This window comes from Rhinoraja longicauda, chromosome 13, assembly GCF_053455715.1.
Source record: "Rhinoraja longicauda isolate Sanriku21f chromosome 13, sRhiLon1.1, whole genome shotgun sequence".
In the NCBI taxonomy this organism is placed as follows: Eukaryota; Metazoa; Chordata; class Chondrichthyes; order Rajiformes; family Arhynchobatidae; genus Rhinoraja; species Rhinoraja longicauda.
Genome location: NC_135965.1, coordinates 22895796 through 22913242, shown reverse-complemented (window position 1 = coordinate 22913242; position 17447 = coordinate 22895796). Strand labels below are relative to the sequence as shown.

General features: G+C 51.3%; 1 protein-coding gene across 4 annotated transcripts in view; it reads right to left on the bottom strand.

The window, feature by feature from the left end:
* The window catches only part of LOC144599543 (phospholipase D1-like), a 77616-nt gene that overhangs the window by 42657 nt on the left and 17512 nt on the right, over positions 1 to 17447 (bottom strand). For all 4 annotated transcript variants that reach the window (XM_078410557.1, XM_078410556.1, XM_078410559.1 and 1 more), the window contains 8 exons: positions 13567 to 13758; positions 12695 to 12828; positions 11379 to 11524; positions 6264 to 6372; positions 4436 to 4501; positions 3634 to 3692; positions 1889 to 1981; positions 1370 to 1522 (listed from right to left, as the gene is read on the bottom strand). In XM_078410557.1, the coding sequence (XP_078266683.1) occupies positions 1370 to 1522; positions 1889 to 1981; positions 3634 to 3692; positions 4436 to 4501; positions 6264 to 6372; positions 11379 to 11524; positions 12695 to 12828; positions 13567 to 13723 (917 nt within the window). In that variant the 5' untranslated portion in view covers positions 13724 to 13758. The remainder of the gene's footprint in view (positions 1 to 1369; positions 1523 to 1888; positions 1982 to 3633; positions 3693 to 4435; positions 4502 to 6263; positions 6373 to 11378; positions 11525 to 12694; positions 12829 to 13566; positions 13759 to 17447) is intronic.

Here is a 17447-nt window from a genome sequence, read left to right as displayed (position 1 = left end):
TACAACGACGAGACCGGAAGCACAGGGGGAGAGAATGGACAGACTGAGACTCTCTTAGTTGAAGGATATCATCTGATAAAACTAAGGATAATCTGGTAGAAGTGTTGAAAGGTTTCCACAGAGGTGATGGGGAGAGGGTGTTTCCAGCAGTGGTGCAAGAGCAGAACTAGAGCCCGTCAGCATCAGTGGGGAACTGAGGGGATTCTCCTTCACACAGAGCGTGGTGAGAGTGTGGATCTCTCAGCCACCAGGAGGCTGGGTGTGGATCGCGATGGTGATCTTCAGTAGAGGCGGGACATCAGAGGAGGGAGGAGGGAAGAGCGGGCCACGCTGATTCAGCTAAAGGAGGAAAGATGAAGGAGGTCCACATGGAGCCTGAATGCTAGCACTGCGTGGGCCGAATGGCCTGCTTTGTGCTGTAAAAGACACAAAGTGCTGGAGTAACTCAGTGGGTCAGGCAGCATCTCTGGAGAACATGGATAGGTGACGTTTCAGATCGGGACCCTTCTTCAGCCATTTCAGGTCGAGACCCTACTGCGATGTATATTGATTGATTGATTGACAGATACAGCATGGAAGCACCAAGTCCACACTGACCAGCGATCACCCACTCACACTAGTTCTATGATATCCCACTTTCTCATCCACTGCTTCCACACTGGGGGCAACTTACAGAGGGCCAATCAACCTACGAACCCGCGGTCACAGGGCGAACGTGCAAACTCCACACAGGCAGCACCCGAGATCAGGATCGAACCTGGTTCTCTGGCGTTGTGAGGCAGCGGCTCTACCCGCTGCGCCACTGTGCCGCCCTTAATATTATCTGATCTGTTATAGCATGCATTGTACCTTGGTACACGTGACAATGATAAACCTGAACCATTGTTGTCTCCAACTTTCCTTGATCAGTGCTGGTTCTGATTTGTTCTTTTCGTACCATTCATTCATTTGTTCTGTACATTTTCATACCTCTAGTTTCCCTCTCCCCTGACCCTCAGCCTGAAGAAGTCTCAACCCGATACATCACCTATTCCTTTTCTCCACAGATGCTGCCTGACCCGCTGAGTTATTCCAGAGTTTTGTGTCTAACTTCGGTGTAAACCAGCATCTGCAGCTCCTTCCTATACCTCTTATCATTTCCTACAACACACAAGCAAGCCCTTCAGCCCACAATGTCCATGCTGACCATCAAGTAAGCATCAATACCAATCCATTTACTGCACTTCATCCTTAGCCTTGTGTACCCGAGGCCGGGATCGAACCGGGGTCTTGGGCACTGCGAGGCAGCAGCTCGACCTGCTGCGCCATTGTGTGTTCAAGTCTCTGGAATAGGATGGGACCGAGGTGGGGATGGGAAGGGTGGACCCACCTGGACAGGTTCTCGATCCTGATGCCGTACTTTGTCTCTGTGTCCTTGATGCCCAACTTGATGCTGAACTCTTTATCCACCAACAGGACGAAGGCCACCGCTCCCGAATCCGACTTCATGTACATGAGGAATGAGTCTTTCACCACCAACCACCTGGGGGCAAAGCACACGTCCATGAGTAAGGGCGAGACCCCTGTCCTCACCCTCCCCTGGCCCACCGCGACCCACACCCTTCATCTCCATGACTGCAACCTTCACACAAACCAACCTCCCTTCCATTGACTCCATCTACACCTCGCGCTGCCTCGGCCAGGCCAACAGCATAATCAAGGACCAGTCTTACCCCAGTTACTCCCTCTTCTCCCATCCCCCATCAGGCAAGAGATATAGGCTACAGGCAAGAAGAGCCTGTTTCAATGCTGCATGACCCTATGATTCCAGGACTATAACGTGATGACCTTGCTGGCATGATTATCAAGTCTGATCCCATGAAAGTCAACTGCCCTCGGGCTCACGTACCTCTTGGACCAGCGATAACAGACCTCGTTCGTCCCACAGCAGTTGAGCCCGGGAATTCGGTGACCTCCGGAACGTTTCATCACAAAACCTTCCCTGCAAAGGAGAGGGATTCTGATCAACCTCCGTCAAACCAATGCACAAGGGGAACCAAGGCAAAACACAAGATGCTCAGAAGGCTCAGGAAATTCGACATGTTCCCCCCCCCCCCCCCCAATGACTCCTACCAACTTCCACACATGCACCGAAGAAAGCATTTTATTGGGATGCATCACAGCATGGTTTGGGAACAGGTCTATCCACACGAAATTGAAGAAAATGGTGGATGCAACCCAGACCATCACGCAAACCAACCTCCCTTCCATTGACTCCATCTATACTTCATGCTGCCTCAAGAAGGCCACCAGCATAATCAATGAAAAGTCTCACCCTGGTCACCCCCTCTTCCATCAGGCACGAGGTACAGAAGTGTGAAAACACACACCTCCAGATTCAGAGACAGTTTCTTCCCAGCTGTGATCGGGCAACTGAACCATCCTATCACCAACTTGAGAGCAGTCCTGACCTCCCATCCACCTTATTGGAGACCCTCAGACTATCTTTAAACGGACTTTATCTTGCACTGAACGTTATTCCCTTTATCCTGTATCTGTCTGTACACTGTGGATGGCTTGATTGTAATCATGTGATCTTTCTGCTGACTGGTTAGTACGAAACGAACAAGCTTTTTACTGTACCTCGGTACACATGACAATAAACCAAACTAAACTGAACAACCTCTTCCTCAATGTCAACAAGACGAAGGAGTTGGTCACGGACTTCAGGAAGCGTGGTGGATTGACACCTAGTCTGTATCAAGACTTATTCCATCCTGGTCATTCCTTCTTCTCCCCGCTCCCATCCGGCAGAAGGTACAGAAGTTTGAAAGCGTGCACCACCAGACTCAGGAACAGCCTCTTCTCCTTTGTTATCAGGCTTCTGTATCTTACCCTTTGCTCTGCCTATCGCACGAGTTTAACTTGATTGTATTTATGTATGGTATATCTGATCTGTTTGGATAGCATGCAAATCAAAGCTTTTCACTGTACCTCGGTACACGTGACAATAAAAAACCTAAACCTGAAGTGGAGATGGTCGAATGCTTCAGATTTTCAGGTGTAAATATCACCAACAATAGGTGATGTTCTAACTACATTGACACGAAGGCCAGGAAATCACACCAACGTCTTTACTTCCTCAGAAGGCAAAGAAAATTCTTCAACGACTCTTACCAACTTCTACAGATGCACCACAGAAACCATCCTATCGGGATGCATCACAACTTGGTTTGGCAACAGCTATGCCCAAGACCACAAGAAATCGCAGAGAGTTGTGGATGCAGCCCAGTCCATCACACAGACCAGACTGCCCACCATCGACCCCAACTACACTTCATGCTGCCTCGAGAAAGCAGCCAACGTAATCAAGGACCAGTCATTCCTTCTTCTCCCCTCGCCCATCGGGCAAAAGATACAGAAGCTTGAGACCACGCACCACCACACTCAGGACCAACTTCTTCCCTTCGGTTATCAGACTACTGAACAGTTGTCCCATAAGTAAGGGCGTCGTCCCGATCTTCCAATCTACCGCGAATTAACCCCGCAAACTTTTTTTTATCTGCACTTTCTCTGCTGCCATGACATGGTACATTTTTCTCTGTATCTCGGCACATGTGATAATCATAAACCAATACCAATAGTGTCACTTACAGGCCCTTGGGTCCAAGGTGGTGAATGAAGGAAAGCTGACTGACTCCAATAAATTCCATCTGTGGGAACAAACAATGGGGTCACTTGGTCTTCTTCGGCACTACATTAGTGGTGAGGAAGTCATGCAGCAGCTTTATAAGACTTTGGCTAGGCCGCATATGGAGTCGTTTAATTTAGTTTAGTTTAGTGATACAGCGTGGAGACAGGCCCTTCGACCCTCCAAGTCCGTGCCAACCAACGACCACCCCTTCACATGAGCACTATCCTACACACTAGGAACACTTTACAATTTTACAAAGCCAATTAACCTACAATCCTGTACGCCTTTGGAGTGTGGCAGGAAACCAGAGCACCCGGAGAAGGCCCACGAGGTCATGCGGGGGGGACATACAAATTCCATACAGACAGCCCCCGTAGTCAAGTTGTGTAGGAAAATAACTGCAGATGCTGGTACAAATCGAAGGTATCACAAAATGGTGGAGTAACTCAGCGGGTCAGACAGCATCTCAGGAGAGAAACAATGGGTGACGTTTCGGGTCGAGACCCTACTTCAGACTGAAGAAGGGTCCCGACCCAAAACATTACCCATTCCTTCTCTCCTAAGATGCTGCCTGACGCGCTGAGCTACTCCAGCACTTTGCATCTATCTTCAGAGGTTGGACAAACTTGGATTGTTTTCTTTGGAACGTCAGAGGTTGAGGGGAGGCCTGATAGAAGTGGATGTGGCCTAACCCAAGTTTTGTGAAGCTGCATTGTGACTTCTCGGAGAGTGGAGGACGTCAGGCACTCTGGCACAGCTCACCATGGTGTGGTAGTTGCGGTACATGGCCATCTTCAGGAGGTTGGTCAGGTAATCCTCCAGCTGTTTCTGTGAATGCAAGAGAAAACCTTCACAAAGGATTGAGGCAAAGGGAACAAAAAATGCCGGAGATACTCCGCCTGACTCCCCCCCCCCCCCCCATGGACCCAGTTTTTCTCTCCAGAGATGCCGCCTGACCTCCAGAGCATTCCTCGCGTTTTTTTTAAATTAAAGAATGAGATTGAAATTATTTTTTCTCCTGGATTGGGACCAGGCATCAGATTGTCGAGAAACTCTGGAATGTGGAGCCATGCCTTGAAAGAATCCCCCAGCCAGCTCTCCGACTGTCTGCAATGGTCTGCTATCATTTGTCCAGAACCAGGGGCCACAGTCTAAGAATAAAGGGGAGGCCATTTAAAACTGAGGTGAGAAGGAACTTTTTCACCCAGAGAGTTGTGAATTTGTGGAATTCTCTGCCACAGAGGGCAGGGGAGGCCAAATCATTGGATGGATTTAAGAGAGAATTAGATCGAGCCCTAGGGGCTAGTGGAATCAAGGGATATGGGGAGAAGGCAGGCACAGGTTACTGATTGTGGACGATCAGCCATGATCACAATGAATGGTGGTGCTGGCTCGAAGGGCCGAATGGCCTCCTCCTGCACCTATTTTCTATGTTTCTATGTTTCTATGAGAAAATCCTTGGGCCAAGATCAGTCTTTTCAGAGACTTGGAAGTTTCGGAGACCTATTTTCTGTGTTTCTATTGTATGTTTCTATTTGACATACAGCATGGAAACAGGCCCTTCGGCCCACTGAGTCCACGCCGACCATCGATCGCTCGATCACACTAGTTCTATGTTATCCCACTTTTTCATCCACTCTCTACACACTAGGGGACAATTTACACAGGGCCAATTAACCTACAACCCGCACGTCTTTGGGATGTGGGAGCAGAACTGGACCACCTGGAGGAAACCCACGCAGTCACAGGGAGAACGTGCAAACTCCACACAGACAGCACCCAAGGTCAGGATGGAACACAGGTCTCTGCCACTGTAATGCAGCGACTCTCCCAGCTGCGCCACCATGGTCTGTAATGGTTTGTAGTAGTCTTGTTTCTGGTACCTCCCTCCCCGCACACGTTCTCCCACTCCCCTGGCCTCCTCCCCCTCCCTGTCACCCCCCTGTTCTCCCCTCCTCCTGTCTCCCCCAACCCCCACCATCTCCCCCCCCCCCCCCCCGCCTACCACAATCCCCTGGTCTCCCACCCCTCCATCTCCCAGCCTCCTCCTGCCCGCTGCCTCCGATCCCCCGGTCTCCTCACCTCCCCTCGTCCAGACTCACCTTGCCCTGGCTCCCCCTTCCCCTCCCCCACTGATCTCCCTCCGCCCCTCCCAGTCTACCCCCCACCCCTCCCCCCCACCTCCACCCCCTGCGGGGTGCTGCCCGTTGGCACGGCTCCCCCTTCCCCTCCCCCACTGATCTCCCCCCGCCCCTCCCAGTCTACCCCCCACCCTGGGTCTTCCCCCCCCCCCCACCTCCACCTCCACCCCCCTGCGGGGTGCTGCCCGTTGGCACGGCTCCCCCTTCCCCTCCCCCACTGATCTCCCTCCGCCCCTCCCAGTCTACCCCCCACCCTGGGTCTCCCCTCCACCTCCACCCCCTGCGGGGTGCTGCCCGTTGGCACGGCTCCCCCTTCCCCTCCCCCACTGATCTCCCCCCTTCCCCTCCCCCACTGATCTCCCTCCGCCCCTCCCAGTCTACCCCCCACCCTGGGTCTCCCCCCCCCCCACCTCCACCCCCTGCGGGGTGCTGCCCGTTGGCACGCATACCCGCCGGCTGGAGATCTGCCCCTCGCGCACGATGTGGTCTGAGCTCCGGGGGAGAGAGGGCATGGACCGCGGCTCCCCCTGCTTCACCGTCTGTCGCCGCACCGTGAACCTGGCGGGGAGAGGGGAGAGAACACCGTGAGTACCGACACCCACACTCCCACTCCCCACCCCATCCCACACTCCCTGGCACCCAACCTCCCCAGGGCCCATGGTTACTCTCCCACATCACCGACGCCACCTCCATCACCGACTCTCCCCAACACCGACAATCCCCAGTACTGCCGCACTCTATAACTCACGGACAATCCCCGTCAGTGAGAGAGAGAGAGACAGAGAGAGGGACAGAGAGAGGGACAGAGAGAGGGACAGAGAGAGGGACAGAGAGAGGGACAGAGAGAGGGACAGAGAGAGGGACAGAGAGAGGGACAGAGAGAGGGACAGAGAGAGGGACAGAGAGAGGGACAGAGAGACAGAGAGACAGAGAGAGAGAGACAGAGAGAGAGAGAGAGAGAGAGAGAGAGAGAGAGAGAGAGAGAGAGAGAGAGAGAGAGAGACAGAGAGAGAGACAGAGAGAGACAGAGAGAGACAGAGAGAGGGACAGAGAGAGGGACAGAGAGAGGGACAGAGAGAGGGACAGAGAGAGGGACAGAGAGAGGGACAGAGAGAGGGACAGAGAGAGGGACAGAGAGAGGGACAGAGAGAGGGACAGAGAGAGGGACAGAGAGAGGGACAGAGAGAGAGGACAGAGAGAGGGACAGAGAGAGGGACAGAGAGAGGGACAGAGAGAGGGACAGAGAGAGGGACAGAGAGAGGGACAGAGAGAGGGACAGAGAGAGGGACAGAGAGACAGAGAGACAGAGAGAGAGAGACAGAGAGAGAGAGAGAGAGAGAGAGAGAGAGAGAGAGAGAGAGAGAGAGAGAGAGAGAGAGAGAGAGAGAGAGAGAGAGACAGAGAGAGACAGAGAGAGACAGAGAGAGACAGAGAGAGACAGAGAGAGACAGAGAGAGACAGAGAGAGACAGAGAGAGACAGAGAGAGACAGAGAGAGACAGAGAGAGACAGAGAGAGACAGAGAGAGACAGAGAGAGACAGAGAGAGACAGAGAGAGACAGAGAGAGACAGAGAGAGACAGAGAGAGACAGAGAGAGACAGAGAGAGACAGAGAGAGACAGAGAGAGACAGAGAGAGACAGAGAGAGACAGAGAGAGACAGAGACAGAGAGAGAGGGACAGAGACAGAGACAGATGTGCTGGAAACTTCCATTTAGTTTATTATTGTCATGCGGAAAAACTGTAGACGATTCCAATTGAGCCATCCAGAGTGTAGAGAGAGTATAAGAAAATAACTGCAGATGCTGGTACAAATCGATTTATTCACAAAATGCTGGAGTAACTCAGCAGGTCAGGCAGCATCTCGGGAGAGAAGGAATGGGTGACAGACCCGAAACGTCACCCATTCCTTCTCTCCCGAGATGCTGCCTGACCTGCTGAGTTACTCCAGCATTTTGTGAATAAATCAGTGTAGAGATATGTGATAGAGCAAAATACTAAGCTCTGGAAGAACCAGCAACTGAATCAGAGAGGGGAGAACTCCTTCAATGGAGGCACTCTTTGAGATTTTGCAATGGAGCAGTAGAGGCACAAGGAAAGGTTGAGGCAGGACATTGCAAACCGGGCGATTTCTCAATAGTTGAGGGTGGTTATTTAGAATCAGGATAGGGTCGTCATTTCCTGAACAGCCTGCACTTTACACATAGAAAAGCAGACAGACGAGTTACTCCACTTCTACCGGGCGTGAACAGCTTCTGTGGGAAACATAACCACCCGAAACATCACCTACCCGTGTTCCCCAGAGATGCTGCCTGGCCACCCCCTGAGTTACTCCAGCACTTTGTGTCTTTTTTTGTAAACCAGCATCTGTAGTTCCTTGTTTCTACATAATTCCACGCTGCCTCGGCAAGGCTACCAGCATATTCAGGGACCAGACTCACCCCGGTCACTTCCTCTTCTGCCCATCAGGCAAGGAGTACAGATGTGTGAATATGCATATTCCAGATTCAGAGAGTTTCTTCCCAGCTGTTATCAGGCAACTGAACCATCCGATCACTGACCAGAGAGCGGCCCTGAGCGACCTCATTCGAGACCCTCAGGCTATTTTTAATCAGACTTGACTGGACTTCATCTTGCACTAAACGTTATTCCCTTTATCCTGTATCTGTTTGCTGTGGACAGCTTGATTGTAATCATATCATGTTTTCACTGACTGGATAGCACTCAAAAAAGTTATTTACTGTACTTCGGCAACCTTGACAATAAACTAAACTAGACATTGAATTCCCCAATTTTAAGTAATACCTCTCTCGTTCCCCTGCCCCACTCCAGTCAGCACCATCTCTCTCCCACCATCACCCTCCTCCGAACACTCATCCCCTGGCCCTGAGTCCCTCCCCCCCCCCAGCCCTGAGTCCCTCCCCCCATCCCCTTCCACCCATACCCTTCCCTCCAGTTTACATCTGCTCTGCGCTTCCTCAATTCACTTCTCCCCCTCTGACAGCCTTTGGTCTGCTTGTCACCCCCAGCCTTAGTCACTTCCTCCACCCATAGAAACATAGAAATTAGGTGCAGTAGTAGGCCATTCGGCCCTTCGAGCCTGCACCGCCATTCAATATGATCATGGCTGATCATCCAACTCAGTATCCCGTACCTGCCTTCTCTCCATACCCCCTGATCCCTTTAGCCACAAGGGCCACATCTAACTCCCTCTTAAATATAGCCAATAAAGTGGCCTCAACTACCTTCTGTGGCAGAGAATTCTACAGATTCACCACTCTCTGTGTGAAAAAAACTTTCTCATCACGGTCCTAAAAGACTTCCCCCTTATCCTTAAACTGTGACCCCTTGTTCTGGACTTCCCCAACATCGGGAACAATCTTCCTGCATCTAGCCTGTCCAACCCCTTAAGAATTTTGTAGGTTTCTATAAGATCCCCCCTCAATCTTCTAAATTCCAGCGAGTACAAGCCGAGTCTATCCAGTCTTTCTTCATATGAAAGTCCTGCCATCCCAGGAATCAATCTGGTTAACCTTCTCTGTACTCCCTCTATGGCAAGAATGGCTTTCCTCAGATTAGGAGACCAGAACTGTACACAATACTCCAGGTGTGGTCTCGCCAATGCCGTGTACAACTGCAGCAGAACCTCTCTGCTCCTATACTCAAATCCCCTCGCTATGAATGCCAACATACCATTCGCTTTTTTCACTGCCTGCTGCACCTGCATGCCTACTTTCAATGACTGATGTACCACGACACCCAGGTCTCGTTGCATCTCCCCTTCTCCTAATCGGCCACCATTCAGATAATAGTCTGCTTTCCTGTTCTTGCCACCAAAGTGGATAACCTCACATTTATCCACATTATACTGCATCTGCCATGCCTTTGCCCACTCACCTAACCTATCCAAGTCACGTTGCAGCCTCCTAGCATCCTCCTCACAGCTAACACTGCCCCCCAGCTTCGTGTCATCCGCAAACTTGGAGATGTTGCATTCAATTCCCTCGTCCAAATCATTAATATATATTGTAAATAGCTGGGGTCCCAGCACTGAGCCTTGCGGTACCCCACTAGTCACTGCCTGCCATTCTGAAAAGGACCCGTTTATTCCTACTCTTTGCTTCCTGTCTGCCAGCCAGTTCTCTATCCACATCAATACTGAACCCACAATACCGTGTGCTTTATGCTTGCATACTAATCTCTTATGTGGGACCTTGTCGAAAGCCTTCTGGAAGTCCAGATATAACACATCCACTGGTTCTCCCTTATCCACTCTACTAGTTACATCCTCGAAAAATTCTATCAGATTCGTCAGACATGATTTACCTTTCATAAATCCATGCTGACTTTGTCCAATGATTTCACCTCAATCTCCCCCCTCACCTGTGCCCACCTATCAATTCTCCCTCATTCTCCATCAGTCAGAAGGGTCCCGACCCGAAACTTTACCTGTTAATTCCCTCCATAGATGCTGCCTGACCCAGAGTTCCTCCAGCACTTTGTTTTGCTCAGGATTCCAGTGTCTGCAGTTTGTTGTGCCTTTGCCCAGTCTGACAACTCACTCCCCCTTCTTCACCACATCTTCCCTTTCCCCTCTCCTAGACTCCCACCTATTTCTCCCCTCGCCCCCCCCTCCCTACATTCCTTTCCTCTGACTTCACAATTTGCATCTCTTCATGCCGTCTGTCTTGCACCTTCTGCTTTTATCTCTGACCTTTGTTCCAACCACCTGCCTCTCAACCCCCCCTCACCTGCGTCCACCTATTACCTGCCACTTACCTGCCATTTTGTCCTGCCCCTCCTCTCCCAGCTTTAATTCTCCTCCCTCCCCCCAATCAGTCTGAAGAAAGGTTCCGACCCAAAACGTCATCTATCCATGTTCTCCAGAGATGCCACCTGACCAGTTTAGCGATTTTGAAGTTAGAGACACAAGGAACTGCAGATGCTGGTTTACAAAATAAGACACAAAGTGCTGGAGTAACTTCAGTCTGAAGAAATGTCCCGACCCAACGTCACCTATCCATGTTCTCCAGGGACACCAGCTAACCCACCGAGTTATTCCAGCACTTTCTGTCTACTTTTGTAAACAAACATCTGTAGTTTTTTTGTGCCTCTTACTTTAAAAGAAAATGCTTAAACGTAGAAACAAGGAACTGCAGGTGCTGGTTTACAAAAAAAGACACAAAGTGCTGGAGTTACTTCAGCCTGAAGAAGGGATCCGATGCGTAGCATCACCAACCCATGATCTCCAGAGGTGCTGCCTTCTCGCATGGTTACTCTGACACTTTGTGTCTTTTTTGTAAACCAGCATCTATAGTTCCTTGTTTCTAGACCCTGCTCCCCTGTTTAGTGCGTCCAAAATCTTCGTCCTGGCTAATTCCCACATCATCCACATTCACTCCAACTCACTCAGCTAGCAAGGAGCAGGGAATAATGGAAGAGGGGAGGTAGCGGGAGCAGGGGCCGCTGCTCAGATCTGATCCTACTGATCCTGCTCCGGCTTTTGCTTTTACCCCCTCCTGTTGGGAGAAGGGGACAGAGGCCGGCTCTCCGGGTTTTACTTTACCTTCGAGTCGGGATCGGAAAACGGAGCAGAGCTTTATAGCGTAGAAGTTCTCGGTGTAGTTCCTGAAAGTGTTTGAATTTCCTCTTGACCCTCCAGTTGAACTCTCCGTGTGTCAGTTCAATGGTGTAAACGTTGGGAGATGGCACCTAGACAGAAATGAGAGGAGTAGTTGCAAGGTCCAACTACCTTCCAAAACCCCCCAGGAATGGGGGATGGTCGAAGGAGGTGGGAGACCATGGCGCTCCATCAGTACCACCCCTCCCACAGTGCGGCACTCCCTCAGTACTGCCCCTCCCACAGTGCGGCACTCCCTCACCACCCCCCCACAGTGCGGCACTCCCTCACCACCCCCCCACAGTGCGGCACTCCCTCACCACCCCCCCACAGTGCGGCACTCCCTCACCACCCCCCCACAGTGCGGCACTCCCTCACCACCCCTCCCACAGTGCAGCACTCCCTCACTGCCACTCCCACAGTGCGGCACTCCCTCACCACCCCTCCCACAGTGCAGCACTCCCTCACTGCCACTCCCACAGTGCAGCGCTCCACCAGTACCACCCCTCCCACAGTGCGGCACTCCCTCACCACCCCTCCCACAGTGCAGCACTCCCTCATTGCCACTCCCACAGTGCAGCGCTCCATCAGTACCACCCCTCCCACAGTGCGGCACTCCCTCACCACCCCTCCCACAGTGCAGCACTCCCTCATCACCCCTCCCACAGTGCGGCACTCCCTCACCACCCCTCCCACAGTGCGGCACTCCCTCAGTACCGCCCCTCCCACAGTGCGGCACTCCCTCACCACCCCTCCCACAGTGCGGCACTCCCTCAGTACCGCCCCTCCCACAGTGCGGCGCTCCCTCAGTACTGCCCCTCTATAAGATCACACCTCAGCCTCCTGCGTTCCAAGGAAGAGTCCCAGCCTGCCCAACCTCTCCTTTTAGCTCAGGCCCTCGAATCCTGGCAACATTGTTGTAATTCATTGCACTCTTTCAGCTAGCTGATGGTATCTTTCCTGTAACAAGGTGACCAAATTAACACAATACTTCATGTGCGGCCTCACTAATGACTAGTCTGAAGGATGTGGACCCGAAACGTCACATATTCCTCCCCTCCAGAGATGCTGTCTTACCCGCTGAGTTACTCCAGCATTTTGTGTCTATCTTTGGTATACACCAGCATCTGCAGTTCCTTCCTACACATTGTTATTAACCAGTCTGAAGAAGGGTCTTGACCCGAAACGCCACCTATCCATGTTCTCCGGAGACGCTGCCGAACTTGCCGAGTTACTCCAGCACATTTAGCCCATTCCCGTACCTTCCTTGTGGACGTGAAGCGTTCGACATCCACCACATGTGCTTTGATGGGGGCACCGGTGATGTAGACCTGGATGTCCGCCTCCTTGAAGCCTTTGGTCATGTAGACAGCTGAGAACGGGATCTGGGCACCATCTGAAGCACAAGAAACAATGGCTTTAACACTACGCGGGCCGGTCCTCTCAGGCCAAGCTCACCTGTAGCCGACCTTCTGCTCAGGAATATAGAAGCAGGGAACTGCAGGTGGTGGTTTACAAAAGAAAACACAAAATGCTGGAGTAACTCAGCTGGCCAGGCAGAATATCTGGAGAACATGGATTGACGGCGTTCCGGGTCAGGACCCTTCTTCAAATCTCCTTCTCCGACCCCTCGGAAGGATCACGACCCAAAACATCACCTATCCATGTTCTCCAGACCCGCTGAGTTACTCCAGCTCTTTGCGTCTTGAAAGGATTCTGGAACAAGATCCAGTAGGAGCCTTCAGAAGGGAACTGGGGAAACTCACTAGGTCATTGAGCAAGAACTAGGAAGTAGGACCAATTATTGACCATGACAAAGGGCCAGTGTTAGAACTGATTGGAGATAAGTTTCAGAATAAAAGGACGCGCCTTTAGGAGGAATCTGTTTATTTAGCGGGTGGCGAGTCTGTGGAATTTCTTGGCACAGACGGCGGTCATTGGGTATTTTTAAAGCGGAGATTGACAAATTCAAGATCAGAAAGGGCGTCAATGGGTTATGGGGAGAAGACAGGAGAATGGGGTTGAGAGGGAAAGATAGATCAGCCGTGATTGAATGGCGGAGTAGATTCAATGAGTCTAATGGGGATGCTATGACTTATGAGCGATGCCTGTCTGAACATGGAAGGCTGCTCACCAGATGCCCTTGTCTCGATGGTGATGTCAAGGTCCGCCTCATCCCCCTCCAGATAGAGCTCGTTGGTATCCAACTTCTCCATCAGTTGGCTGATATCCTGGGCTACACCCTTCAGTGGTGATGACCGGTGGAAGGACTCCTGCTGTCGCTCGGACATGGCAAGCACTAGCACCTCGGCTCCCGCCTACCAGCCTGTGAATGAAGGGAGAATGGTCACTGTCTACCGCAACCAACACGACATGTCCCTGGTATCCCACATCAGAGAGGTCCCTAGTCTAGTATTTCATCCCAACCAAAAGCCTTCTGCAACCAACACAACAGGACCCTGGGACCACATGTATATGAGAGAGGTCCCCAGTCTCATATACCATCCAACCACAAACAGTATTTAGAAGACAGGTACATGGACGGGAAAAGTTTAGAGGGATCCGCTGAACACCTTCGCTCAGTCCGCCTTGGCCTAGGCGATCTCCCCGTTGCCAAACATTTTAACTCCCCTTCCCATTCGCATACTGACCTCTGGATCCTGGGCCTCCTCCACTTCGGCGTCAGAGCCACGGCAAACGCAAATTGGAGGGACAGCACCTCATGCATTTAGTTTCTAATTACTACCCCCCCCGCCCCCCCCCCCCGCCGTCAGAGAAAGCATGTGAGCAGCTCCCAAGCATGCTGTAATGCAAATAATGTGATAACATGCTTATAACATGCCACTCCCCGCTTTAAATGATGGTCACCGTTGGCAAGGTATAGCCCCAACGACATTTCCAACACCTGCCAGAACAAGGGGCCACAGTTTAAGAACAAGGGGTAGGCCATTTAGAACTGAGATGAGGTAAAACTTTTTCAGTCAGAGAGTTGTGAATCTGTGGAATTCTCTTCCTCAGAAGGCAGTGGAGGCCAATTCTCTGAAAGCATTCAAGAGAGAGCTGGATAGAGCTCTTAAGGATAGCGGAGTCAGGGGGTATGGGGAGAAGGCAGGAACGGGGTACTGATTGAGAATGATCAGCCATGATCACATTGAATGGCGGTGCTGGCTCGAAGGGCCGAATGGCCTCCTCCTGCACCTATTGTTTATTGCCCACCAAAGGTAAAACTTGCACGCTGGCACAGCAGTCGAGTTGTTGTCTTACAGCGCCAGAGACCCGGGTTCAATCCTGACGATGGGTGCTGTTCTGTGCAGAGTTTGCACATTCTACCCATGATCGCATGGATTTTTTCCAGGTGCTTCGGTTCCCCACCACACTCCAAAGATGTGTTGGTTTGTAGACTGGTTTGGTAAAATTGTAAATTGTCCCTAGTGTGTGGAGGATAGTGCTGGTGTACGGGGTGATTGCTTGTCAGTGCGGACCCGGTGGACCCAAGGGGTGTTTCCGCGCTGTATCTCAAAACTCAACGAAACTAAACTAAACTAAGATCGAGTAATTCCCTGTGTCCGGTAGTGCTGTCTAGGTTCTAGTTCCTGGTCTCCCTGTGTTGTTCTCACAGGTTTCTAGCATATGCAATATTTTGCTTTTCTTCGCTTACTGCCATCAACAGCATCTTTACTGACTGATTGAAAGATGCATAGAAACAGGCCCCTCGACCCCAGAGTCCGACACACAGAGGGGGGCTATTTACAGAAGCCAACCTACAAACCCGCACGTCTTTGGGGAAACCGGAGCACCCGGAGGAAACCCACGCAGTCACAGGGAGAATGTGCAAACTCCATACAGACAGGCACCTGAGGTCAGGATTGAACCCATGACTCCGGCGCTGTGAGGCAGAGGTTCCACCCGCTAGTTGGGCCATAAACATTTATGTGTCTGCAAGAAGGTTAATCTTTAGAGGAATTTGTTGCAATACGTCTGGCCAGGTGCCTTATAATGACTGATGAATCACTGGTGCCTGCGTGTACCATTCACCTGGGCTGGAGCTGATAACACAGGCTGCAAGCCAATGGATAATATTGGAATTATAATCACACATATTTCTCAGCAAAAAAAAAACCAATCATGTCTCAAAGAGCTTACTTTTTAGGTTTAGTTTAGCTCTAGATTTATTATTGTCATGTGTACAGTGAAAGAGTCAGAGTCATACAGCGTGGAAACAGGCCCTTAGGCCCAACTTGCCCACATCTACCAACATGTCCCATCTGCCTGTGTTTGGCCCATCTATAAACTAAAACTCTCGTTTGTTTGTTTGTTTGTTTGTTCCTGAACTACAGCCAAAACGGTACACGATAGCGTGACAATTTTGGGCCCACCTTACACAACGTCGTCCCTTTGGTGCTAATGGAAGAAGTTTCATTGAAATCGGTGTTATACTTTTAAAGTTATTCATATTTTAAAGTTTAAATCTATCTCCTAGGGAGGGGTGTGGAGGGAGGGAAAGAATGGAGGGAGGCGGGGATGGAGGGAGGGGGGATAGGGGAAGGGGAGGAGAAGGGGGGTTGAGCGAGGGGGGGTGGAGGGAGGGGGGAAGTGGGGGGAGAGGGGAAGGGGGGAGGAGAGGGTGCTGCACCAATGCAGAAAAGGTTTGGGCCCAACGGGTCCACTTGGTCTGGTATCCTCTAAAACTATCCTATCTATGTAGCTGTCTGAATGTTTCTTAGATGTTGCGATAGTACCTGCCTCAGCTACCTCCTCCGGCGGCTCATTCCATACACCCACTACCCTTTGTGTGAAACAGTTACCCCTCAGCGGTCCACTAACACCACTGTGCTGGTCAAGAAGGCACAGCAACGACTGTTCTAACTGAGAACACTGAAAAAGTCTGGTCTGCCCCAACAGCTGCTGACGACATTCTACCGCTGCACCATAGAGAGCATCCTAACACATGGCATCCCTGTGTGGTATCTCAGCTGCATGGAGGCAGAGAGGAAAACTCTTCAGCGGGTAGTCCATAGAGCTCAGAAGACTATCGGAACACAGCTACCAGCCTTGGAGGGCATCTACAACACACGATGCCTCAGGAAAGCCACCAGCATTCACAAAGACTCCTCACACCCCTGCAATAGTCTGTTCGAAATTCTACCATCGGGCAGACGCTACAAGGCCTTCTACGCCCGCACCTCCAGACTCAGGAACAGCTTCATCCCCAGGGCCATAGCTGCTATGAACCGGTCCTGCTGAGCCGGATGGTCACATCGCACAGTGAACTGGCACAGACCTACTTGAACTTTACACTTTTTAAAACTGTTTCTAATTTTGTTTCACTGGGTTGTATAAATTTATACTGATTAGCTAATTACTTTATTGCATCGTATGGGAGGCGCATTCCCAATCTCGTTGTACCCCTGTACAATGACAATAAAGATATATTGTATTGTATTGTATTAAGTCTTTCCCCCTTCACCTTAAACCAATGTCCTCTGGTTCTTGACCTTTGTTTCACATGCTATCCAATCAGATCAGATAAAGGTCCACCACCGATTTGTCAGCATCGTGGACCTCCTTTAATCCGGACAGATTTACGAGAACGCACAAAATCCACCCCCCCCCCCCCCCCCACCCGGTAGACCCCCTGAAAATGTGGTACCTAGGCCGGGTGGGGCAGCCGATAGCGGCCGATCGGCGGGAATTTGCCCCCTGCGGCCGGGGCTCTGGAACTCCAGGCCAGCCGGAGCCGGCAGATCCGTTCCCATAGCAGACCTCCGCGGCTGAATTTGCAGGCCGTTATTTCGGCCACTCGGCGGCCTAGGCCCACCGATCCGGTACTGTTAGAGACCATGACCTTTGGAGGCCATGACCTTTGGAGGCCATGACCTTTGTTGGTCCGCCAAAACGGGTAATCCAGAAAGGCTCTGGAACCACGGGTGGCGGAAAATCGGCGATGGACGTGTAATACTGTGCATAAATACTATCACGTCAAACTCAAGTATTGAGGTAGAGCAAGGGGAAATG